Raw genomic sequence first — 26,867 nt, 5'->3', positions numbered from 1 at the left:
ATTCTCAACTTCTAAGCACAAGACAATATCACAATGACAATTGTGACTTGCACTTAAAAGATCGTTCCAAGGATGCCTTCTGCTGTCAAATTAAAGATGCGTTGTGTGGACTGTGTGCTGAAGTCAGGAGGTGCCTGGACTCAGCCAAGCCTGCACCTCCTCTCTCACATGTATGGTACCTCTCCTGTGTCAATGGGGATGGTGGAGTAGGAGGGTAATGACTGTGGTAGAGACAGGATGCATGTCTGTACCAGCCTTTAACTAAACATAACACAGTGACGCAAAGTAACATCCTCATACTTGCCTCTAACAAGAAAGGAGGTCCAGTGGCATCTAATCCATTTATTATGTATTTTTCTGTGCCTTTTTGCATGTGTATCCAGAACAGATGAGATTTGTGGCAATAAAAGAATGCTAATTGTCATCCCAAATTAACAAAAGCTTTCAGAAGTTTCAAGTTGTTAATATGGATCATCAAATCCAAAGAGTTAAAAATATTCTGAATGTCTGTGTTAGGAATTAAACTGATTTTTAAATAAACCAAGGCCTAGCTTGGTGTGTATTCTCAGGAGGAACACGGCTAAGAGGAGAAGCACATCTGCAGCAGTGTGATTGGTAGTTCAGACACCAGCATTGAACACTCATTTTTTCTTCGTGGACTGACCTACATGTTCCTCCAGAGCATGTACAAACTGAATTTTGTGGCTGTTTTCTTAGCTTCAAACACATCTGTTGTCCAAGGCTGGCAAAGTCAGCCTTTGCCCTCTTCTGAGAAACACCAGTGCCCACAGCTGTGAGACTTGAGTGCCTGAGGCAGCACGGCGTGGGCTGATGAGTGATGGTGCGGGGCTGATGACTGCTCCTGTGGGTGAACTCCCAGAGGCAAGCTGGATGCAAGTCCAACTGAAAACTTACCCCTTAAAGTCCTCGTGATGTCTAAGTTACGAATTGCGGCATGAATCTATAGACTTAGAGCAAATGAGCCATAAAAAAGCTGACTGGTGCTTATTTTAATTGCATGGAGAGTACTGTGTAAAACTTCAAGCAGCTGAAGCAGCAGCCTATTTAATAAGAATTTATATCTGTGTAGTGCAATGGCTTTATGTGCCTTTCTGTTTTTATCTTTTAACAGGGATCTCTGCGAAAAGAATTTCCTCAGTCTGTCGGGGGGAGCGACATTTGTTATTTCTGCAAAAAAAGAGTCTATGTAATGGAGCGCCTGAGTGCAGAAGGCCACTTCTTTCATAGGGAGTGCTTCAAGTGTGAAATGTGTTCAACAACACTTCGTTTAGGAATTTATGCTTTTGATGTTGAAGAAGGTAATATAGGAGCTATTTAAGAATATATTTTAAAATGTCTAAGTATTGATGCTTTTAGTGGAACTAGGGAAAAAGACCTGGCCGAGTAGCTCGGTCAGGAGGAGGTCTGCCAAGTATGTTGTTTGTGTCCATGCTGATCTTTGAGTCCTTGTACTTGCAGTTCTAGTCTTTCAAAAGAATCCAATTATGACAGACCTGAGCTTTAAATGAAGAAATCAGTGGAAAATATTGCGAGTGGCCAAAATGCAGTTTGTCCAATCACATGTCAAAGCAGAGGGGAGAAAAGATGATTTTTCTCCCAACAGTACAGAATTATTCTTACATTTCATTTATAACTGGCCATTAAACAACATGATCTATAAAGATAAGCCAGGATAGTGGCAGATTTACATGGATGGGTGTACTATAACATATCTTTCAAGTTGTTATGGCTCAGGAGTTGAAAGCAGTAGTACCAGCCAGGCAGCAGTGGAATTTATTCCAGTCTGCTATAGAATGGGAGGTTCAGATTTTGCACGCTCAATCCCACCTACAGCCTGGGGTTTGGGACATGGGCTATTATTTTTTTCCTTTTTTTTTTTTTTCTTTTTTTTTTTAGAGGGAAGTTATTAAACTGAGTTGAAATTCTCTTGCCACTTCCAAGTGATTTGAGTAGATGGAAGAGTTAACCTGATTCCGTCTACAAAAGGATCTTCTGCAAAGACTTTTTAAAAACCTATTACTTGTCTTCTTGATGTATGATGTCCTGTGTTTGTGACTTGGTATTTATAGAGCCTTAATTTTCTACTATTTATTAATCTTCAAGCTATATGGTAGATAAATGACTTTGCTTTATTTAACAAATGTGAAAATCTGTGTACTGTAAAAGAAACCCATCCAGAGTTGGCAGCAAGATTCCCATTCTTCTTGCTGACCAAGCATTAATTACTCTTGATTTCATCTTTGTATGGGTTTCAGTCCGTAGACATATAGACAAGTGTCATATATGTGATTTTTTTACTTTTGTAGGTAAATTTTACTGTAAACCTCATTTTACACACTGCAAAATCAATACTAAACACAGGAAGAGAAGAGCAACATTACAGATCCAGGGAACGGTAAGTATCATTGTATTGCTAATGCAAGAAATGCTCAGGCAGCTTTACCTGGAGCAGGGTGCAATACTGTGGGTGTGAGTGCAACACTCTGTGTGTGTGTATATGTAAGATGTTTTCTACCTGATGTCTAGAAGCAGTGAAAATAGTGCTAAAATACAGGCTCCTGCTTCTGAGAGTTTGTTGTATTTGTAGTCTGCTTCTCAATGGACGTTAGCTTTTCCTCTGTAAAGTTGAACTTAAAGCAATTGGAAATGATAATATAGGTAAAATCTTGACAACAGTAACAGAAACTGAACTTCTTGTTTTTAGAAATGTATTTAACATTTTTTTAATGCTTTATATAAGGGGGCAACAGAAGCATGGAAGAGAGAGGAGTCCAAAGCCACAGAGACCACCACAGAAAGCACTTTGTCTTCTGCTAGCAGTCCAGAGGACAGGTCCCCAGGTATCCTGACTTCCTTCTTTAGGGGCACACTAAGCTGGCCCCTGCGGGTGACAAGGGATCTGCTTGACATTCCCAGACGCCTGTCTAACTGGATGCATGGTTTTCTGCACGCTACCAATCTTCATTTCAGGGACAATGCATATAACTATACCTACTTGTACGAACTCTTGAGCCTTGGTGTGCCATTCCTCTGTGCTCTTCTAGAGGTACTTACTCATATGTACCGGGAAGCAGAGCTATCACTTGAAAACGTGCTTGAATGGGTGAAAAAATTCTATAGGGTTTAAATTCTTCTACGTGTCTTGCTCAGTTGTGCCTTTCAGATTTTCAAAATTAACAACCTCACTATTTTCTTGTGGGGTTATTCTTTCGGTTTTTTTACTTTTCATGCAATTTGATGTGTGACTTAAAAGAACAGTGGATTCCTTCTGACAGAAATGAGGTGCAATCGGATTTTTTCACTATGACATGTACTGTATGTTAGAGCATGAAGGGTGATGTCCAGACACATTTCCAGAACTCGGACACAGATGAAGGATATTTTGTAGGTTGTTTTTTTTCCCCGCCCTGTTTCATCTTGTGATCAGGCCATTGAGGGAGGTAGTCCATTTGAAAAGCATTCTCCTCTCTGTTGTCACTCCCCTGCTTCCCCACGGCCTTTTTGGGGTTTTTAGGGGGGAGTTTTTTTTTATTAGACCAAGAAAGAATGTGTTCTTTCAGGTGTTTGGGGAATATTTATGACAAATGACTAGGTTTTGAAACCTGAGTATGGCGCATACCTATGTTTTTTCTTGCTTCCATCTTTGCTCTGGGTTAGGAGGTTTATAACTTGCATGAATATGTTAAAAAAAAAAGTACTTAATTCATATTACTCCTAGTCATGCCTTTTACATTTCTTACATGGGCTAGATACCCTTTGTTGGTAGTGGGATATAATCTGTACCACGAATTTATTTAAAGTGTTTTAATAAATTTGAGGAGCAACTCTTAGTTGAGTGAAGGCTTGATTGAAACTGTAAGTAAAAGGAACTGTGGTAGTGTCATTAGACCTGAGTTATTCCTCAAGTCAAGGCTTCCTCAGTAGGTGACTGATTTGAGGAATATCAACTTATGAAACACTCATCTGTAACTGAAGTCACTGCTGTTGTGCCTTTGGGTAGACACTGCTCCTGTTCTCTTTTGGAATTTCATAAAAATATAAGTTTAGAACAAGCAGTAAAAATCTAAGGAGATTACTTCTTAGTTGAGAGTTTCATTCATTTCAATGTGTAAAGCTGATGAGAGAAAAATGAAGTTCTATACTCTGTAGCAGATGATCATTAAATTTCACATGTCTCTCAACAAGGTCTACCTTAATCAGAAGGCTTTGGGATAAGTTAAACAATCTATTTAACAGCAGAGAGATAGCAACATCCCAAATTCTGATTAATTTTTTGGCCTAGTTAGCCAGTGAGGTAAGCATACTCCCTGCCTCAAACACTGCCTCTCAAACACTGAAATATTTTAATTCAGAAGTTAACTAGGAAATAGGTAAATACATAAACGTGGTGATATGTATAGCCTACAATTCAAAGTATCTGTAGCATTTATTTGTAGCCAAAAGTATATGGCTTAAAGAGTAGGAAATAATGTCCCATTCAGTAGTGAAGTTGAGGATCACCTTCCAGTTGAATTCAATGACTGTGATGCCTATGGGCTGGCAGGTATTTTCTATTTATTTTTTTAAAATAATGGGGAAAACATTATTTGAATTGTTTTATTTCTTTAAAAGGACATGTGTCTTCTGTTTAAAAATAAATAACAAACTGGATTTTTCTTCTAGGTAATTTGTTTTTCTTTAAACTGCAAGGATAAAGGTTTTCATATTTTAGAGTGATTTTGTATTTTGGGAAAACCATGTGAAGTATGTGCTTGAAGAAAAATGTTTAAGGTAGCATTCATCTGAAATAAATTGCCATTAATGCTCAAACATGTATTCAGCAAAACTTTGCTTGAAAATTGACTGGTCATAGTGACAATTTATAGTAACATGGTAGGCATCTGTATATATGTGAAGAAATGTATCTGTAATGGTTTTATAGCATTTAAAAAAAGAAAACCCACAACTTTGGAAGACTGTACTTTTTAATTATTTGCTAATGACAGTAATTGTTTCACACTGAAAAGGAAAAAATCTGCAGCACGATTTACCGTGTTACTCCTGCAGCACAGCAAACTGCTAACTGGTCAAGTTTTTAAATTCATCTTGCCATCAAGTTTTATGTCAGTTTGTCAACAGCACAGTCTTTAGGAATGCTTTTTCCTGAAATTTTCTCCTGCTGTTTACTACAGGAAATTTTCTGCTTTTCAGCAGAAATGTAATGGTAAACTTAGAGAAAATGATGATTTAGAAAGAAACTTGGAAATCTCTGATGTCTAATGAACTTAAAGCAAAGGAGTCCCTTCCAACCCTTAAGATTCTGTGATTCTGTGAGTCGTACTAGTAGAAAGTTTGAAAAGAAAACTTAAAAAGAAAATTAAATGTGGTGTTTTCTTTATATAGATTTATGTAATGGTGAATAAAATCCCAACATTTCCACAACAGAACTCAAGATCTTGTATAATGAGAATATTTTCCTGACACATTTACTTACACTGCACGTTCCACTGGAATTTTGCAGATAATTCTGTTGGAAAGGATTTTTCTATTGGCATCAAATCTAATTGACAGATTTTTTTTTAATCTCTTCATCTTAATATTCTGCTAGTAAGGTTCATACCTATTTGTCCTCATTTATGACTCCATGAAAAAAGGCAGTTTCAGTTTCACCAGTTCTGCTTTGTGCCTGTGTAATCTTTCTGATGCTTTCCTATACAACTGTATTGAGTTCTGTGTTTTTCTTCCTACTGTCTTCTCTGTCAACCTCCCTCGTTGCCTTTAGTCCAATTCATCATTCCAGTGCTGCACCCACTCACTGGCTGAAGCCTTTCTGCTCTCAGGTGATTTTTTTTTTCCGCTTGCCAGTTCCAAAATTGTGTGACTAACACTGTTGTTTGACAGCATTTCATTGCGTGGGTTTTTTTAAGACTTTTGAAGCAAACTGTGTGTGTCTGGTATATTAATGGATGCAAGCTTTGGCATGATCATCTAACCTGTTTCTGAGTTCATGGTTCTAGAGAAGGTAACATCTGTGCTCTCTGTAGAGAATGTTTTCCTCTGTGCCTGTGCATGTGCAATTCCTTGTGCCTTCAAGGTAACTTAGGCAAGTACATTGTTTTTCCGAAAGAACTCATTAAAGCCTTATTTCTCTCAAAGTATTGAAGGAAAGAATTAAAATAAGGTTAAGATAAGATTAGCCAGCTGATTCTTCTAGTTAGCCTGAAAACCTATTTCCATTGGGCACAAGTATGCAATGCTTGAGCACTGGGGTGCTTTCTAGGCACTTCTTGGGTTTCATACTGGAAAATTATGATGCAAAAGGATTCTGTTGGGAAAAAGTAGCCAAGGAGATGCAAATTCCAGTCTTCCACCCCAAGCAGCACAATAGGCAGGCCTAACAGCAATAGATGTGCATGCTATTTCTAGTCTCTAATATCAAAACACCAAGTTTATATATGGTTTGGTTTGAGTTGTTTTGTTAACTAATTACCTAGGCCCTATTTGACACTGTGATGAGTGGATTTGTCTTGATGAGTGGATTTGTCTTGCTGCATGAGACACTGCTGCTACACTCCTGGAAAAAAATGGAGTGATTATTTTGCATGTATTTCAAATAAGGTCCAGTATGTGTCATCACACATTGATAATCTGGAAGGGAAAACCAATCCAAACAAGAAGCAAGAGCTCACTGTTATAAGCAAGTGTGCTAAAGCTTGGGTTGATATGGGCATGACCCACCCTTCCCTGCTGAGGTTCCCTTTGAAAGGGAAGAGCCTTGGGGAATTGATCTAAGCAGCAATTTTCAGGAGGGGCCAAACATCCTCTGCCACTTGCCCCATTTCACACGCCTCAGCCAGGAATGCAGAAGGACTGCAGGGTCAGAGCCCCACACTTTATCTACCTGACCTGTATGTTTGCATGACTAAAGCAATAGTATTTATTTATATGGGTAACCTAAAATATCTTGATGGCTCTGAAAGTCTCCACACTGTGCCCACACAGAAGCTTCTCTCTATTTCAAGCATCACTTACTGCACAATTGGTTAGGACATGACTTCCTATGTATTTCAGGGCTGTGACGTTTTGTTACAAAGCTCAGCGTGCTTTGAGATGAAGGTTGTGACGTAAAGGTCTGCTATTTCAAACCACTTCCCACTGCTGTGGTTTTTACCCTCTGTTGCAGAGTCTTCCTAGCTCTTCCTGGCCAGTGAGGATTCTGTCCTTCTACTCCTAATTCTTCTGTCTTCATTTTACATTACAATCTTAACTGAATATTTTTATTAAATAGTTCTAAGCGCTGTATTTAAATTTTCACATGGAAGTTCTGTATTTTGCACACAGTGAAAATTGTTTTAGCCTTATTTATGATACTTGCTGTAAAAAAAAAATTAATAAATGTAGTTCTTTATAAGTCTCCTTGTTTCATCTTTTCCTTTTAAAAATATTTCCTGAGGGCAGACACTTAATAGTGACTTTAAGCGCATTTCTCAAATTCCTCTTCTGGTGGATGCTGTTGTGTTATCTTTGCTGTGGCCTGACCCAAAGGCCAAAGAGTTTCCCTGTGGTGGTATAATTGCATGTGTGTCCCTTTTGAAAGGGATACAGGTTGGGATCCTTGACAAGTTATGCCTCCACTGTGGATCAGGAGGTGCCTGGTGTTGGGATGTATCCTTTCTGGGAAAGATCCATTGGTGTTGGTGAGCATGGGGGCTGCTTGGGTTGCATACACAAATGGTGCTTGTCCTCTTCTCTTTGACTTCTGTTACCTTTGGGTTTATTTTACATGTTAACAAATGCTATAAAGGTCTTGTAAAATTACACTTGTTTGGGATCTTATATTGTGTACAGGAAAAGCAGGTGATAACTGTGGGTAAAGTTTTACCTTTGCTGCTGGCTCTGGAGTACTGTTTGCAAGCTCCCTGTATCTTCTGGACCTCTGGAAACTGCAGCTACTATTGATGACCTGTTATCTTTTAACAGTGGCATTATTTATTTTGCCTTTGCTCTGTCATGGCTTTTGTAATTCCTTTTTTTTAAGATGCTGTTGTGGTTGTTTGTAACAGCAGGTCCTTCAAAAGAGCTTTCCTAAGTCTTCCTCCCCTTCACCTTCTTCCTTTTGCTAGCTCTGTAATTCTTAAGGTAGAATCTCTTCCACTGTATTTCAAGGAAAAAAAAAAAGCTAAATCCCAGAAAGAATAATCCCAATAATTTAATCAAATGATTGTAGTATATTTTTTTTAAGTTAATTCAAACCAAACCTCACTAGGATTGAGTGACAGAAACGATTTATTTAAGTAGAAAGTTTGCTGTCAGAGCAGGAGATGATTTGCATAATGAAAACATAAGGCAACAAATGCCATTTGAGACATTGCTTGGCACTTCCTTAATTGTAATGAACAAAGCAGTTCAGGTAAAACTAAATTTACTCCTTGCACAGAGCAGGCTCCTTTCTGCCATCTTTACTTGATGGTTTTAGGCAGAGGCATTGGTAACATCAGAACAGGTTTTTGTGTCTGCGGAAGGTGATGATTTGTTTGGGACTGAAGCTTAGAGAGCCATCAAATGTTCACTCTATTCGCAAAGTTTCACTTATTCCTGCTAAAATAGCAGTGCAATAACTTGGAATCGGGGTCATGTTAGAGACTAGATTTGTTGCAATTGTGTTGCTCATGGCGGTGCAGAAGGCCTCAAAAGTCAAATCACTATCAAATACTATCACTAGAGGGATACACCTGGTAGTACACAGTCCATGCCCTGGAACACTGGCTCACAAGACAGAATACAATGTACAGAAAAGAAAGTAGAAGCAATGAGCAACATGAGGGGGGCAAGTTTGTGTGACTTTCCTCACAGTTCAAATCTTTACACAATGAAACTAAATATTCCTTGTTTTGCTCACAGCAATGCTGCTAAAGGAAGAAACTAGTGGGTTAAGTTCTCTGCAAATTTAACACTCCACTCTTCTTCTGGCCATGGGAACAGATCTCCCCGTGAGTATGAGGCCTGAATCCTCCTACTACTCTTATGTTAGGCTCTCTCCAAGAGCTTCAGTGCTCTCAGTCTCCAGCAAGCCTGTGCTGCTAAGGTTATACCCAAAGCAGTGATGCCTTGTCCCTGCCCCCAACTGGAATCGGCAGTGGTGCCTGCTTGAAAGGCAAACCGGCCGTAATCCTACTCATAGGCTGCTGCTGAACCCAGTCAGTGCCTTCCACAAATCATGGTTGCAGAGCAGATGATACTAATGCCTCTTTACACAGTTAATGCTTTCTAAGACTTGAAAGCTACCTGATGTTCTAGTTGCCATTGTAGCACTAGAAGTGCAGAGGTGAGGTTTGCTCTGTCTGGCAGGCTCAGGAGGTGCTGTGTCTGTCTTCCCCATTATACTGGTTCAGATGGGTTCTGAACTTGCCTGTTGCCACTGGGGCCATTTGGATGGGAAATATGTACCTAGATGTGCTTTTTTTGAAAAGACAGGCTAAGCTTTCATTCTCAAAGCAAGGCAGCACTACCTGCCTTAGGTGTCTCTTAATGAAAAGCAAATGTGTCAGAATTCTGTAAAGGTTAGACAATAATTATGATAATGTTTTATAATGAAAAAGATCTGGGAGGTTTTAAGCATACTTGATTAAAAACAAGTGAGTACTGACAAAACTTCTTAAAATTGCTCAAATTCAGACAGCAACCTTTCATTAACTCTACTAAGAGGAGTAATTTCTAATTCTCTCAGCTTCTTCTAGATTGCCACAGCTATAAAATGCCAGTGAAAGTTCCTTTATGTGTATTCCAACCTCAAGCAAGGGCTATGGTCTTGGTTTTCCCACAGCCTTATGGCGATTAGCGATTATAATTGGCTTTAACTCACTTTTGGCTCACTCATTCCTGGCATTCCAGCCAAAGCAATGAGTTCTGAAATGCACTGGATTCTGCATTCATATTTATGTTTTTGAAGGCATGACATGTTCACAGATGACTTTTTTTTCTGCATGCAAATATGATGTTTTTAATGCAAATGTCATGTTTTGAAAACCCACCTGGATGTGTTCCTGTGCGACTTCATGTAGGTGGACCTGCTTTAGCAGGGGTGTTGGACTAAATGATCTCTAGAGATCCCTTTCAACACTTAGCATTCTGTGATTTTGTGATCATCTTGCTGAAGATCAGAAGATGTTTATGTATTAACACTCGATCCAAGTATACATACTACTCATGTAAATATTTCCTTGAGACTTTCCTTTTCTTCATCAACTGTGTTAACGTTAAAAGAAGAGAGGCTTTGATCTCTTCTCATCAGGTGGTGGGCTCCAGACTTGTGTGAAATGAATGGAATTTCTGATGTGTTTTCTTGAAATGTGAAATGACAAAGAAATGTGCATGTTGCTGTAGTCTTTGCCCTTTTCAGCATTTAATCTGAATATTCATTGATATCTCTGTCTTAAGGTTTTTGGTGCTCTGAGTTTGAATGCAAAAAATACTGTTTTGACAGACACTGATCACTGAACAATGACTGAAATGCTTGTTGCAGTGCTCAGAATTCCCAGTTACTGCAGACATTGATATACCAGACAAACACAGATTGCTCTGATAAAATAGGTGTTTACTCTAAAATGATAAAACTAGTGTGTTACCGTAGCAGAGTTTGTTTGAGAAGTGATTTTCCATAAACATTCAGCGTAGCTAGCAGATTTTCAGAGTTGCCTTTTCCTTTATTCATTTTTGCTTAGTTTAGGTGAGAGCATTCATATGCATTCAAAAGTCATGTGCTTTGGGCTCTATCTTGCTTTGCCAACTTCAAATTCCCTGGTTCTATTTTGTGCCTGAGTTCAGAAGGGTCTGTTCATCGAGTAAGTAATGGATACTTTGAAAGAGTGTTTTGCTGCTGGAGAATTTGCATAGGTGCTGGCGTGGGCTCCTAGGGGAGTGGGAGAAGAAAGGAGACAGGAGGAGGATGCCATGGAAGAGCCTCTTCCTGGGCTGTGGATGGAGAAAGGGGCAGCAGAAAAGCGTTTGCTCTTGGTGGTTGGGAGCCAGGCAGGCAATCAGCTGCCAGTGCATGGGGAGCAGTCGCACACCCCATGGAAATGGGAGCAGTGGTTTTCTTTATGGCATTTTTTAGCCACCATAACATGGAAATTACTTCTGCATAAAGGAGGCCTGAAGAAAAAGGAGGGGAAAGAACAGAAATCTGTGAAATGTCAAACATATATTTTACAGGAGACCTTTTTCAAGGGCAGAAATCTGCCTGGTAGTTTCTCAGGTGTGGTGAGAACTCAAAAGTTTGGACAGGACGTGTGTTTGGGAATGCTGCTAGAAGCCCCATAGCCTCTTAAGGCAGATCTGTGAAATACCTTAATGGAATGTCTTTGATTTTTACACACCAGCAGTCCTCCCATGCAGCTGTGCAAGTTTTGAAGCTCAGGCTGCAGGGCTCAGCTGAAGCTGGAACAAGCTTGAGCTTGGGTTTCATCCCAATGTGGGCTGGTGCAAGACCAATGTCTAACCAAGCTGGAGGTGCCGTGGTTCTCTCATCACCTTTTACAATCCTATATGGTCTGTGCTTCCCTGGTGAGTGCTTCCTGCTCTATGTCTCATCCCTGAGCTCACTGGGTTCATTTCAGCTGTGTTTCCGTAGCACTGGTATGAAGACACCTTCCTTCTGCCCCACAGATTCCTTAAAGCATTGCTGTATTATAAGCAGGAATCATAATTTTGTTTGTTTATTATACAGTAGTAAAAAGACAGAGAGGCAGTGAAGGTGCTGGGTGTGCTACAAATCAATTTGTGGTGTGCTGACTGAATTTCTTAATGTGATTTTTTTATGCCAGCTGGTGTCTGCTTTCACCATCAGAGCTGCCTACGTTTATGAGTAACTCCATTTTAAAATTGTTCACTCCTGTCATTGCCTTAGTCAGCAGCTCCATACAAGGCCAGGCAGAGTCCACTTGTCCTGGGAATGAGTTATGGGGTGACAGAGTTTAATGACAGGCTAAGAGTCTCAGGATTACCAGACAGAAAAGCAGGACACAAGTTAGGTTGGAGTCTTCCTAGAAGAGCACTGGGTTGTATTGAGCCCGTTGCACAGCAGGGAAGATGAGCAGTCTGCCAGCCCTGGGTGCCCAGACACCCACCTCCTGCTGATAAGAGCAGCACTTGAGTGCTCCCCCCCCAAGACCTGGAAGCCATTGGCCAGTCCTGAGTGGCTGGGGCAGCTGGGGATAAGTAGTGCTGCTGCTTCACAGCTGTCAGGAAGTCATAAGAACATGATGTGTCCAAGGTGCCAAAATATCACATCCCGCATATGGGTTGCAGCACCTGATTTCATTAGGTTTCCTTCTTTCTCCCCCTGCCCAAGGGGGCTGTCCCACAGATCTGCAGCATGGGCAGGGCTGTAAGAAATGGGGCATTTCTGGTCTGTTTGTCCTGAGCAGTGAAGCAGGTGCCAAGCTGCCTGCCCTTAGGTACCCTCACACTGCCAGCAGTAGGAATGAACAATTTTTTTTCCCTTCCTAAGGGCACAGATGGGAGTCTTCTCTTAATCAGCCACCAGACCTCGTATCTGGTGTGAGGAGCCCTCACATGCCAGATGGATCAGGGTGTTCTCGGGGGTGTTTTCTGGACCAGTCTCCCTGCAGAAGCTTGCTTCCTGACCACCAGTAAGCTGAGTGTGTTGTGGTCCAAAACAGAAAGCCCAATATAATTTTTAAATTTATTGTATCCTGCCTCTGTTTCTGTTTTTCATTTGTCTTCAGGGATGTTCTCTGGGTTTGGATTAGTTGAAGTCTTCATGCCTTGGTTAGCTCAGTAAAGCTCACTCCCCCTTTTTGCTTGTGTGAGGCTCCTGTTCAGTCTGACTCACTTTAGCCAAGAAATACTGTGGGAGCTCTCAGTGTACCTTGCTTAAAAATTAATTCCCCTCTTGCGACTTAAAACCAGCTAAAGAGGAGGAGGGAGGTTATACATGAATGACCCTGGTTGCTTATGGCACAGTGGCATTGATTTGATGGGCAGGCTACTGTGGCTGACTCGGTGGTATTTTAGTGGAGCATCTTTGACCGTTTTTGTCCAAGACAGGCAGAGGCATGCACAGAGCAGCCACTCCTGAGCAAAGCTGATAAAACACAGCTGTCCTGAGCCAGCTGGTGTCCGAGGCATTTGGCCCAGTACTCCTAGCAGGGAGGGGAATGCTTGGCAGAGTTCAGGCTTTGTGCTGCTGTGGGCAGCATGTGCTCTGCAGTAGATGGGGGAGAAGCAGCCCACCCAGTCCAGATGCCTCAGCAGGGGCTTGGCTCTGCCCAAATTTGGCTGCTTCTGCAGCCCTTGTCTTCTCCTTATCATGTCACAGTAATGTGATTTGCCTGGCACTGGTTTGGCAGGTGACTGGGGAGCAGCAGCAACCCGTGCAGACAGTCAAGTCAGGCTGCCCTGTCAAGTGGGACTCTGCTGTGAATCACAGCTGCTCTGTTGGGCCATTGAGGGAGGAGGGGGGGAGGCTCTCAGATGCTGGAGCCATCAACAGCTCATCAGTGGTACTCATGGCAGGTGCCTAGAGCCACCTGTGAAGCCCCAAGTTGGGGAGGAGATGGGGGCTGGAACCTGAGCCCCTGTGGAAAGGGCCTCTCCTTTGTGGCCTGTGTGGCAGCTTTCTGAGGGGCACTCCTGCCAGCGACTGTCATGGGACTCTGTTGTTTTCACCAGTTCAGCAAAACCAATTGCACCACCCAGCATGGCATAATATGGAAATAGGTGTCAGAGCTTCTCTGCACATCGCTGGTTTGGCATGGTGTGCATGAAACACCGGCCTGTAACTCAGCACCTTCCCCTCATTAAATTGGGCTGGTGTGTTGGCAAAGCTTCTGGGACCAGGAGGAGGGATGTAATGATGCGTTTATCTGTTTTGCAGGAACAGAGGGAGCTTTCCTGCTGGTAGACTGCACTTAGCAGATTGTTAGTCACAGAGAGGCAGTAAATAGCTCTGAGATTTGAGCTTTCAAAAATCTGAGCTTGAGCTTTTTGGCAGAGCAGTCTATCAGCTGGCGTGGCCCAGATACACTGGGCAGAGCACAGTGGTGCTGAGACCACGAGACAGCATCGGTCCTGGATTTGTGTCTGTGTGATTCAGTGCACCCTAAAACCCCTGTCCCAGTCCCTGCAGGGGCTCTCTGACACAAAGGGAGGGTTTGCCCTCTTCCAGCACAAGGCATGCAGCCATGCTGCTCATGCTTAGCTTGAGCAAAGCTAACACAGGTGCCTGGTAGCTGTGGAGGAGATCTGCCCAGTATTTCCATGGGTAAAAACTGCTTTTAAGTCACTCAGGAGAAAATTACTAACAAAACTAATTGGAAGCTTTCAGGGCTTTAAGAACATTCAAGTAGTTCATGTCTGTAACGTGCAGCATAACACAGACAAGACAGACCTCTCCACTGCTGCGCTTGGCTGTCAGCTTTGTCCTTGTACCTCAGGGAGGAAAGTGAACTGAGATATTCACAAAAGCACTTGAGACACTCCCCTCCCTGCCCCCATCACCGACCTGTGGGGCTGTCCCCACTGCAGAACTGAGTGGGCTCTGCACGCACCATCTCCCTGACAGTGTCCCTCCTTGCCTGATTACGTGCTGAAATGCATCCAGGCCCCTGAGGATGCTGGTACAAAAAGTTATTTTAGAACAAGCAGGCAGGGGAAGGCAAAAATGCTTTTTAGGTTATGGTGGATTATCACCAGGTGTTATTCTTTAAGCATGTGAATTTTACAAGCCTGTCACTGAGAGAATCACAGCTGCAATGACCTTTCAGAGAGCAAAAGAGACATACTGAATTTGCGTGCTGTTTGCTAGAATGAGGCTGCCTTGAGCCTTGCATGCTTTCTGCAGGGCTCAGATGAGGAAAGTCTCTCCAGAGAGATAAAAGGAAAGATCTCTTAAAAACTCCTGCAGGAGTGCTGCTGCTGGACTTTATATATACAGGGACCTCCAAAAACCATCATTATATTCCTAATTAGAGGCTGCTGCTTCTTTGCCAAGCCAAAAGCAAACTACAGTTTGTTTCTCAGATTTTATAACCAGCTCAAACCAGGCCCCAGCCAAGGTACCAGCCCTGCCTGGCTCCTGCTTGGCGGCCGTGCTGAGATGGGAACATCTTCCTACAGCCTGCCCTCCCCTAAAGCTCAATGCTGAATTGAGAAAACTTGGCGTGACAATGGAGAACAAAAGCATGTTTTACTGGAGAGTGGTTTGCATCTGCCTGTGGGGTCTGCAGGGGCTGTTTGGCCAAGCCTGTACATTAGAGCACGTTTTGAACAGCTCTGATGTCAGGGTTAGCACCGGCTGCATGTGAGCCCTGGGGATGAATCTTTAGGAATACTTCTTGGTTACCACATGGTTTAGCCAAATCCTTGCCCTGTAAGGAAAACAATCGTTCCTCTCCCTGTGTGAGGAGGATGGAGTGGGTTTTGAAATATAAAGGAGAATTTGTTTATCCAATTTTTTCATCATGTTTGAGTGGGAGGGACAGATGAATATAGGGATTGTTCTGTTGAAATCACTGGCTGCCTTGCTGTTGTTTAAATAACTGAAGGCAACTAAGCTCCATCACTTACATAAAAAAAACAACCAAACTAAAAAAAACCCAAAGCCATGCTATCTGCTCCCAGTACAAGCCAGTCAAGGACTCCGATTAGGAGACCTCTGAGTGAGGAGAGACACTTGCACTGAAGAGACAGATGGTAGAGCTCATGTGTGAAAGTGCCGCTGCCAATCTAGTACTAAAGCAAATCAATCAGCTCAGCACAGGCTTTGGCCAGGCAGGCAGTGTGTTCTCCAAAGGCCAGTCACCCACGCCCCGGGCAGCATGCCCCTTGGTTGATGCCCTCGGGCAAGCAGGGGTGAGAGCAGCCTCACCTCCTGCCTGCACTGTGCCCAGCACCAAAGGGCAGCCATTGCCCAACGTGCAGCAACCCAGCCCAGCTCTGCTGTTAACTGAAAACCTATGGTTTTGTCACATGGTTTAGGAAGAGGAAGCAGGAGGCTGCTGAGCTATTCTTGTTGCTTTGAATAACAGAGCCTCTCCAAGCTCACACCTTGTGCCAGGTCCACCTGCTCTGGAGCAGGATGTCCTCCACCCCAGAAACGACCCAGCTGGGTACCAGAGCCAGCCTGCAGCTGGGTGAAGGCTGTTGCGGTTTGGAGCTGGAAGAGGAGGTCAGGGAGCACCCAGAGGCTTCCTACCTGGCAGGTAGTAGTAAGGACATCACCCTGCAAAAGGACTGCTGGGAAAAGGCAGCCAAGAGGTAGGGGATCAGTTAAGCAAGGCATAGTGTGCTTTGCACAGGAGAGGAGAGAGAAGAATCAGGAGATGAATGAGAAAGAATGAGAATGGTTACACAATGGTGTGACCAAAACAAAGCACCAGTGTGGCATGATGGATGAGGAAGCACCATCATATGTGGCTGACAGCAGAGTAAGGAGGAGGTTAACAACAACTTAAGGAATGGAAAATGAATTTTCTTAATCCCAACAGACCTTCAGACAGCAAATTACAGTTGTGTAAGTGTAGTCTATAAACCATCCAGCAGCAACACCAGGGTGTGCAAAGAGGGAAGGACGTGCTGCTCCTACTGAGCGGAGCCAGAAGGGTTGTTCTGATGTCCTGCTGCTTGCATCCCATGCAGGAAAGCGCCAAGGGATGTGGAATGGTTGGAAATTGGCACAGTAGCTCCTTGACTTGCTTGTACTGACTAACTTGGGAATCTACAGCACTGAAAACCCTAGGTCAGTTGTCATTTGGGTGTTTCCACTTGAGCTGGGCTGAAGCGTGCTGTGAGGTGCTCACAGCACATGCTGCCTGTCGCTGCAGCCCAGCTCGTGTGACCGTTCTGGTCAGATGAGTCCGGCCGAAGATTAACGCCTTCCCATGCACAGCTTGTCTGTCTGCCCCGGGTATGTTATTTGAACATTTTGGCAAAGGATTAGTAGGGACTAAAGTCCAAATTGTGTTGGAGAGCTGGCGTACTCACTGCTGGAGGTCTTTAGCATGCTGAGACATAGATAGTAGGAAATCTGAAGTGATGAGTGTGATGGGAATGAAGTAAGATCTTACGCAAATGCTATTTTGGGTAACTGTTTCCTGAGGACCGCGGTCTCGTCTGACACCGTCTGGTGCTGCCCCACAGAGGTCAGTGGCACAGCACCAGTTTGCCTTGACAGGAAATGAGGCTGTACCCTTTTCTGTCCTGCAGACCGGATGCCTCTTTAGCTTTTACATTGTATGTGTTTATCTTATAAAGTTCAATTCCTCTGACTCAGTCACTTAGCTTCTAGTAAAAAAAATGCCCTGGGGAGGAAATTAGATATCACCTTGGACTTACAAAATGAATGTCCACCTTAGTCCTTAGAGCTTGAGTTTCCCCAGAGAGTAAGGGGGCTGTTACACATGCCCAGAAGTGTCAAATGGCTTAGCATTATGTGCCCTGCCTGAGCACAGCTCAGCCTCCAGCAAGGCTCTGTCTGCCTCCTCCACAAGGGCCAGGTTATCAGCCAGCTCAGTACATGACCAGCTAACTGCAATGGTCATTAGAAGTACTGGTCTGAGGTGCTTAACTCAGCCTGCAGTGTGATGGGAAGGAGGGCACTGAGGTCTAGAGCTTGGTTTCCACCCTGGAGTCAGATTTCAAAAAACCCAGTGTCCTCCAGCTCAGCATCACTGTGCTGATGTCTTACCGAGGACCTGACTTACAATGTGGCCAGGAGCATATATGTGTACCACAAAAAGTACTCAGCATTTGAGCTCAATCAGGAGAAATTAGTTCTAACAGCCCTTCCCATCTTTTTGTGCAAAGTAAGAGTTTTAAAGAAGTCTCTGCTTTCTTTTTAAATTCCTTGTTTATACCAGATCATGTGTGTGCTTTTTGATACTCATTTAAAATTAAGGGCAGCGATGGCCTGTGGTGGAGTTGCAGCTGATGGCTGGTGGAGTTTGCGTTGCTATGGAGAGACAGGTCATGATTGCCCAGCAGGCTCCAGGCCTGCAGAGCCTCCGGCCTTTTGTTTCCATCGGCCACGCTCTTCCTTCATGGTGTTTCCACAAATCCAGCAGCAGCTTGTTGCTGCTCTCTGTACTCAGCCTGCCTGTTGAACCCTCTTGTTCTGGGGGATTCTGGTCTGTCTCCTGGGGGAGCCTGGAGTGCTTTGTAGGGTTGTGTTTGTTTCACCTGCAGGCCTGGGGCTTCAGGCCACTGCTGCAGGAAGGGCTGCTTGATGTTTAGGAGAGACCAGTCCACTTGTGTAATGTCATCAGAGCCTACAAAAAAAAAAAAACCCACCCTTGATCTTTGCCTTTTGTTTGAGCATGTTACCCAAGGTGCAGGTCTGCAATGAGAAACTGCAGTGCTAACTTGAATCTTTTCAAATGTCCTGCAGAAGGTATAACTCAGTGCGTGAGTTGTGCACATGTGGGAGTCCCACACGCTGGAACACTGAGGCCATCCAGTCACCTCTTTTATGGAGTTCAGTGCAGCATAGTTTGTTCAACTTCATATGTCACAATACGACTATGGATTGCATATGGTAGTAAAGAGTGGGTTTGCTTTCTAATCCTGGAGTGATTTGGGTTGGAAGGGCCCTCAGTCCAACTCGGCAGGGACATCTTTCACTAGATAGAGGTGGATGCTAATGCAGGGTGATCATCTTAAACCTGATTGCTGGGAATGCAAACTTATCTTGGTCAGAAAGGGCTTGGCTGGCAGATTCCTGAGAGAGTCAGCTTCTGGGTACAGAATTCAAGAGCTGCGGAAGTCTCCTTCTCTGGAAGTTTTCAAAACTTGCCTGGAGGCATTCCTGTGCAACCTGATCTAGGCAGACCTGCTAGAGCAGGGGGGTTGGACTCGGTGATCTCTAGAGGTCCCTTCCAACCCCTACCATTCTGTGATTCTGTGAAGGTGAGATACCATGATGAAAAGAAAAGAAAAGAAAAGAAAAGAAAAGAAAAGAAAAGAAAAGAAAAGAAAAGAAAAGAAAAGAAAAGAAAAGAAAAGAAAAGAAAAGAAAAGAAAAGAAAAGAAAAGAAAAGAAAAGAAAAGAAAAGAAAAGAAAAGAAAGCAGAACTCTTCAGAGAGGTGGCAATGTCATACCTCACCATCATTGTGTGGCCTGGATGACATCCTGAGGTCCTTCACCAACTCTATTATGCCTATAATGACTGAAAACCATGCCATGGGCTATTTCAGAGGAACTTGTTGACTGAAAATCTGTTCACATTCAGGAACCACACTGGGAATCATTTTAGGTAGTCTGTCTGTCTGTGGATTTCAATGCTCTCCAGCTGTGTGTCTGTTAGTCATAAACATGTTTTCTCATCTTTCCTGTTAGCATGGTGGGGAAAGCATTGCATGGGATGGAAAGGGAATATGTACTGACTGTGCAAGCAAATGGCAAATCTTTAACAACCACTTGCAGTGACCTAGGTCTGTGCTTATTGCCAGATAGATGGAAAGTTTATGGATGGAACTAACAAACTTTTGTTTGGTTTTTCTTGTTCTGATTTTCATATAAAATGCAGCATCTTTTAATGAGAAAGTTGAGTTAAGGATGTAGATTTTACACACTGACTCACAATACTGCTTTGTCCTTTGCTTCTGGAGAGTAGAAATGGCATGTCATGGTCTAGCCCAGCTCTGAGGGAAAGGGGGCTGCTCTCAGGAGGGTTTTGTGCCTCAGCGTGAGGTAGGGCAGCTGTGCCCTGCTGCGGGCCACCGTGCCTTGCTGACCTGTGAGCCCTCACAAGCAGCTTTCAGGTGGGTGGCCTGTCTGGGACAAGGTGGAAGTCATCCCTCTCCAATTTTTATGTCTGAATATGCTCCATCTCCCAAAGGGAACAAAATCTCTCTGGTTAAGAAACACATGGCTGCTGTGGTGCTAGTGAGCTGGATGTGGATCTTGAGCAGGTGTTTTCACATGGGGACCATCTTCCTCCTTGGTTTCTTGTACATAGAAGTAGAAGGATTTAAAAACAAAACAAAACACAGAAAGCTCTTGTGGACAGTGAAGTCCTGAGGAGTTTTCAAGCCAGGAAAAGACATTGAGTTTTATGAAGGGTGGAAACTCAGAGCTCACCGCAGCCTTTTGAAAAGTACAGTGCTCTGTACTGCTTGGGTAAAGTGTCACCATAAAACTATATATATATTTAAAAAAAAAGACTGTAAATATTAGTCTGTGAATGCAAGTGAGGGAACTTCACCTGGGCAGCACGAGAGCTGTACCCGTAGAGCAGTCATTCCTGCCACCAGCATCTGGGCTTGCCTCCATGGTGCTTGTTTTCAAACGTAGAAAGAGGATGAGCACAAATAATAACTGGGAGGTGCAGAAGCTCAGAACACCAGTTTTGTTTTCCTAGGGGAGGCTGGGAGCTGCACAAAGCATGCAAAATAAAAGCATAGCTCTGCTGTCACCACTTATTTTGAGGACTTTGTTTCACAGCTCCACAAAAATGGTAACAAAGAGAGAGACGGACTAAGGGATCCAAGACAGGGCTGGAGCTTGGCATAATGTGGATTGTATATCTCCTGTGTCTGTTCCCATGCACTTCAGCGCCCACCGCCACTGCCACTCGCGTGCAAGTGAACAGCCAGAGGCAACCCCTGGGGACAGGCGCAAGGGCACAGGCTGGGAACTGCTGCTTCTTAGGTCTGTGTAATCCCCTTGGTGCATCTGAGATCTGCCCATAATGCTTTTGCTCCTGGCAGGTTTGTTTTCGGTGTTGAAGCCATGCAAACATGTGTCATTCAAGCTAAAAACAACTTGCAAGGTAGATGACGGGATGAGTGCACTGCAGCAATAAATTGAGGAGCTGCAAGTTAAAGAAGAGCTTTATTGATGTTTACTAGATAGTTTGCTGTAATAAATGAGAAAATAAGTCATGTCCCAGATCTGATTTTGGTTTTGTTTTGTTGTTTGCTTTTTTTTTTTTAAATTAGAAGGAACAGTGTTGAATTAAATGTGGCCAAAGCACCACACGTGGGAGATGAACACAGTGAAACCACTCTCCTGGAGCTTGTCATTTTTCCCTTCTGCTCTGGGTCCCAGGGGAACTTTTGCAGATATGTTTCTATTTGCTTTTGCAGAAGTTTGTGGACAGATGAGGTTGTTTAGAAATTCAGGATTTCACAGGGACAGATGATCTCCTGTCTTTGGCTCCATTCTGCCTCACCTGGGGTGAGCAAGGGAAACTTGGCTTTATTTCTCATTCCTCCTGCCTGAATGTGAAGTTCAAGGATGGTGCTGTTAAACTGCTGTGATGCTGCTTCTTTCCCCAAATAGGTGTCTATATTTGAAGTACACACTTAAACACAGGCTCTTCATGTTGGTTTTATTTTGCTCACTCCTGCTGTCCTAAGTTGATCTGAACTTGCAACAGGGCTGAAGTTTAGGCTCAGGCTAAAAGTGTCTGAGCAAGTAGGTCCATCTGCTTCCTGCCACATACACATATAAAACAGGGCCTTGAGAAGAGATTGTAAATCTCTACTTGTGTGGCTGGCACACATCTTACTGCTGCCACCAGGCACCAGCCTGATGGCCATCAGCTGAAAAGCTGAGGCTGCCCCTGGAGGAGTTCTCTCTTCCTCTGAGCCATCAAGCCCTGGCAGGGCTGTGCTGAGTTGAAGGGATGTCCTTGTTGTGCCAGGTTGTCAGTGCACACACCTCTCCTGTGCCTGTGGGGACAGTATGAGGCCCCATGTGGAAACCGCTGGTGATGGCCAAGGACTACCCAAATTCAGGGGTGAAGTCCCTCCCATGGACTCCTCTCCTCTAACATCCTTCTATTGCTTTGTTCCCAGACCACTACCTGCCCACAGCTGATGTGCCTACCTCCCCGAAGAAGGTGAAGAGCATCCCTGAGCATCTCGACTTGGAGAGTTGGTTCTCACCCCCTTCCCCTGAGTGGGCCACCGTGAGGGTCATCCCTGAGGAGGAGATGACTGAGCACAACCTTCTTGCTATCCGAGTCATGATCACCAGTGATGCAAGCAGGTACTTGAAAATATAAGTAAACCTATAAAAAAAACCCCATAACAGCAGCTTGGTTTTATCTGGAATGCTGAAGAAAAACATAACAAAACATAGTACTGAAAACTGGGGCGGGGAGAGGGGGGAAGGCAAACCACTCAGAATAACAATTGTTCTTTACCACAACCATAAACTTCCCAGACCCATGACTCACTTTGCAGGAAGTCTTCAAACATTTACATCCCACACAGACCAGAATCAGAGAGAAAAACATTGCCCTAATCAGTCTGGGTTCAGCTCCTCATGTAACAAAAAATGTCAGTTAAGGGATTAGGGCAGTGGATGTGTTGTGGCAAAAGGTGCATCCTTGTCACGTGGCCACCTCCCACCTTGGGTATCATCCTGCAGCTCCACACCCTGGGCCTCTCTTGTCACATTTGAAGACCTACCCACCCTTAAGAAATCTGAAATTTGATGATCCTTGGAGATCTGTCAGAGGAAGCTTGATTTCTGTGTATAAATTAGAATGAATTGGCTTTCTGAGCAGGATTCTGTGGGAGTTCATTCTGTGTAAAGATTAGATTGATATGTCCCAAGTAAAGCAGTTTTCCTTTCTGAGAATTAAGAGAGGAAGTGTAGGAGGAAGAAAGAAAAAACAAAAAGGCAAACCCAAAGCCAACTGTTGCAAACAGAGAGATATTGCTCTGTAAGGAAGCTCATTCAAATCTTGACATCCTTTAAACACCTATTCATGGTGCTGTGTGTAGCTTGTGGAGAGTAATGCTTTCAGAAATGCAACTTTCTGCTATTCATAGAATTACAGAATGGTAGGGGTTAGAAGAGACCTCACGAGATCATCTAGTTCAACTCCCTTGCTAAAGCAAGTTCACCTCAATCAGGTAGGAACATGTCCAGGTGCATTTTGAAAGCCTCCAGAGAAGGAGACTCCACACCCTCCCTGGGCAGCCTGTGCCAGGGCTCCCTCACTCTCACAGGAAAAAAGTTTTTCATTGTGTTTAAGTGGAACTTTCTGTGTTCCACTGTATACCCATTACCCCTTGCTCTGTCTCTGGGTACCACAGAAAAAAAGTGTTGCCTCATCATCTTGACACCCGCCCTTCAGGTATTTATAAGCATTGTTGAGGTCCCCCCTGAGTCTTCTCCAGGCTGAACAGCCCCAGGTCTCACAGCCTTTCTTCATAAGAAAGATGTTTCAGTCCACTGATCATCTTTGTGGCCCTCCACTGTGGTCTCTCCAGAAGTTCCCTGTCTCCCTGTTTCCTGTGGTGGTTTAAAATGTGTTCTGAGTGCTTTTCCAGGGAGAAATGAACCTGCCTCAGATTCCTCTGCCCAAGGGGGATGTAGAGCTCAGGGCACAGCTTCCTACCTGTGTGACAGACCCTACTGCAGAGCATGTGCTCATATCTCTTGCTAATACCCTACGGCTCGTGTAGCCCCCGGGGTGCCTGGGCAGTGAGTGGAGTTGGCTGATCCTTCTTCTCTGAGGGATCAGCTCCCTTCCCTGTGGCCAGAGGGCAAGGCCCCTGATTCCCTGCCAGCAGGACACAGCGGAGGGGTGACGCCATGTCTGTCACCACTGTGACTGGTGCCAGCAGCTCTGAGGCTGCCCCTCACCTCTCTTGGCCTCCTGCTGCTTTGGCGGGCCAGCCTCTGCCTATAAAGGGGGATGAGAGAGGCAGCAAGTGACAAATGGCCCAGCTGAGCTGGCTGTGGGGCATGCAGTGGGACGGGGAAAACAACCAGCTCAGTGACACAGCCTTGCAGTTCAGGCTTTAGATACTTGTGAATAATGACCACCTATCAAGCAGAGATCAGAGGAGAAGCTTTGTACTGTAGCACATACATTTTTGCCAGCCAAGGAAAATAGAAACCTTTTGCTTTTGAAAACAGAAATATATCAATCAATGTTAATGACAGGTCTCTGTGTGGCGCTCTGCCAAATCTCAGTGTGATATCTCCCCATCCACGCAGCATCTCAGCTGTCAAAGACTTCAGATATTTATATATATATATATATGAATGTTTGACACAGCTTGAAAGACACCTAAAAAGTATGTGTTAGTGATGAAATTTAAGATCACTCTGATTGAGCCTACCAGGCGAGCAGCATACCTGGAGCTGCACTCCCATCCTCACTGGCCTCAGCCTCTCAGCACTGCTATCCGTGCCAAGCGAGGTGCAGGACTGGCAGACACTACCCATATGGCATTTACCCTGTCTTGATAGTATCTGCAGCCTTTCCTTTAGCTCTTCCTTCTCCTGCCTCCTGTGCTGTGCCTTGAGCTGTTACAATAAATCTTTACTTTCTACAAAGCAGTGCTGTATAAACACAAACCAGCTTTCTTCTGTCATGCCAACAGCACTACTCATGGCATAACCTCCTCTTTTTTTTTAAGCCAGAGCTATTAATCATCATAGTACATCTATGAATTGGGTTAGCAGTATTGTTTGCATTAAAAATAAGTTGAGTGGGATGGTGGCACGATGATTTGTGTCAGTGGGAATGTGGTCACATCAGAAGGCCTGGAAGTGTCTGTCTTTGTGACTGGTCTTTGGAGAAGAAAGAAATCCCGTGGTTATTGAAGAAAAGGGCTAATAATCACTTCAAACAGTTGTTCTCCCACCCAGAGGCAAGGTCACTGTGTGTGTGCTATTCTCATGTGTTTGTGTGGCATATTTTTAATTACCTTTAAGGAAAGAGATGCTGAATCTACCTCTGTGATCAGCTCAGTTGCCTCACTGTGCTTACTGTTCCATGGGCTGTCCCGGTGGCTCTCTTTGCCTCTTCCCCGTAGGTGCCTTGTGCATGTTCATGCAAGGCTGTTCACATAGCTTCACTCAGTCTTCTGAGACTGATGTTTACAATCTCCTCCAGCTTCTTGCCTATGCCCTGTGGCTGTCCTCACCCCTCTCCTCCAGGCTCCCTCCTTTTTCTGTATGGCAGCACCATGAAGTGGGGTCAGGACCAAGCTCAGCAGCTCGATGTGCTCCCAACCCCTCCCAAGGGCTCTGAGGTGTCTGACACATGGTAGGTAACAATAAGTAACAGTTGCTGCTGCAATAACAATAATACCCAACTTTTGCAATAACAAAATACCTGAGTTTCACAGAGGCCTCACCCAAGCTGTGGATTTCAGCAGGATGTCTGTTACCTCAGGGTGGAAATGGTTGATGCTGTATGATTTCCAGCATGGGTTGCCCTGAACTGCTGAGGGCTAGGAAAGCCTCCCTGCCCTCAGTATTTCCTCACCCACCTTGGCTTTATCTTCTGCTGGCAGTGCCCATGCAAAGGGGACTGGGCGTCCCCTGCCACTTGCCAAGTGCTGGGCACTTGGCAGTCACTGCCACCCAGAAAGGGAAGTTGGTTCCAGTTCCCAGATGGGAGATGAGGTAAGGTCCAGCAATAAGCCTATTGAATTGCAAGTGCTTTGTGGTCTGATTGGGCTGACCTGGCCTTGGCCTCCTGCGAGTTCCCTATGCCATGCTTCTTATTTCCAAAAAATCTGTGGGGAAAAAGCTGAAAAGTGCAGAGTTTTGACCCTTGTGTCTTGCTTCTAGGTGGATTATGGCATGGCAAATGCTGCAATTTCCCTTCATCTTTGTACAGCCTTGGGGGAAGAAGAGCCAGTCCTTGACAAGCAAGCGGCGTGGTATTTCACCCCAAGTTTCTCTCAATGAGAGATTTCAGATGCTGAATGTAGCAATTGTGGGTGCCAATCCAGGCAGCAAAAGCCTGATGGGAATAGGGATAGCTTTGTAGCACCTATGCAAACCACAGTCCTATAGTAATGACAACAAGCAAAATAAGGATGTCGACTCTATTCTATTTCTCCGCTGTCCGCATGGTTGTCAGTGCTGACACTGAAGGAGAATACTTCCATTCCATGAGTCTTCTGACATGTCCCACTTCCTTTCCATCTCACCTTTGTTTCCTCATAGCTCTGAGCTGGAGTCTGACTTTAACGGAGACTCACCGAACTCTGAAGTGAGTGAAGGACAGATGTTGCTGCCAGAGCCCCCTGCCTGCCTGAGCCCTGTCCGGAGGTGGGCATCGCTCACCAGGAGCCCTGTGGCACAGGAGGAGAGCCCCAAAACATCCACAGTTGCAGATGGTAAGCAGCGTCCTGATTCGGGGATGCTCCAGCAGCCTCTCCTGAGGGCTGGAGAGGTTTCAAAGCAGATTGTTGCCTGCCACATAGCCAGGTCTGTACCTGTTAATGGGGTCTGGTTTTAGGGGGAATTTCCACCTTTTGTGTGCTGTAGCTGAAACAGCATGATGCAGGGTAACCTGGAGTAATTGTGCCTCATGCTTGCAGGGGTGGGATTAATTTTCTCCCATCAATAAAAAGTTTGAATGTTATTAACAGCTGGTGCAATACCTGCAGTGTGGTTCGGGCAAGGCTGACGTCGGGAGGCGCTAGAGAGCTCTGCTTGGTTCAATTAGTATGTCTATTAGTAACTGCTTAAAATGTTTCTATCTAGTGAAAGCACAAGGAGGAAAGGCTATAGCTAGCAGGGAAGTAGGGAGAGCTTTAGGAACAGCCAGCCCACACATGGAAACGCCTTTCTGGAGCTGGAGAATGTCAAAATTAAAAGATGTGCAGCTCGAGCCCTCTCCTCGCCCCACCCCCCCCACCCCTGCAATAGTCAAAGAAATGAGTTTGCAGAGCATAAAAAGCCATCAACATGCATTCCTAATCCAAACAGAAAATAGGGGATTTCATACAACAATTTAAGTTTTCTCCTCGATTTCACGCTCTCCCCAACTCCTGGCTGTTCATGTCCCCTTCCTCCCCATCATCACCTGCCTCTCCACCGTGCCGTGGTGTTATCTAGATGTCCATGTGCAGCCCTTCCC

At 44.3% G+C, this 26,867-nt stretch overlaps 1 protein-coding gene across 5 annotated transcripts in view; it reads left to right on the top strand.

Moving 5' to 3' along the window:
- MICAL2 (microtubule associated monooxygenase, calponin and LIM domain containing 2) overlaps positions 1–26,867 on the top strand; it is a 129,193-nt gene that overhangs the window by 73,512 nt on the left and 28,814 nt on the right. For all 5 annotated transcript variants that reach the window (XM_061999489.1, XM_061999486.1, XM_061999487.1 and 2 more), the window contains exons 17-21: positions 1,133–1,319; positions 2,328–2,416; positions 2,762–2,861; positions 21,820–22,012; positions 25,949–26,121. In XM_061999489.1, coding sequence (XP_061855473.1) covers positions 1,133–1,319; positions 2,328–2,416; positions 2,762–2,861; positions 21,820–22,012; positions 25,949–26,121 — 742 coding nt within the window. The remainder of the gene's footprint in view (positions 1–1,132; positions 1,320–2,327; positions 2,417–2,761; positions 2,862–21,819; positions 22,013–25,948; positions 26,122–26,867) is intronic.

Source organism: Colius striatus, chromosome 7 (genome assembly GCF_028858725.1).
Source record: "Colius striatus isolate bColStr4 chromosome 7, bColStr4.1.hap1, whole genome shotgun sequence".
NCBI classification, from domain to species: Eukaryota; Metazoa; Chordata; class Aves; order Coliiformes; family Coliidae; genus Colius; species Colius striatus.
This window is presented reverse-complemented; position numbering and strand designations above follow the sequence as displayed.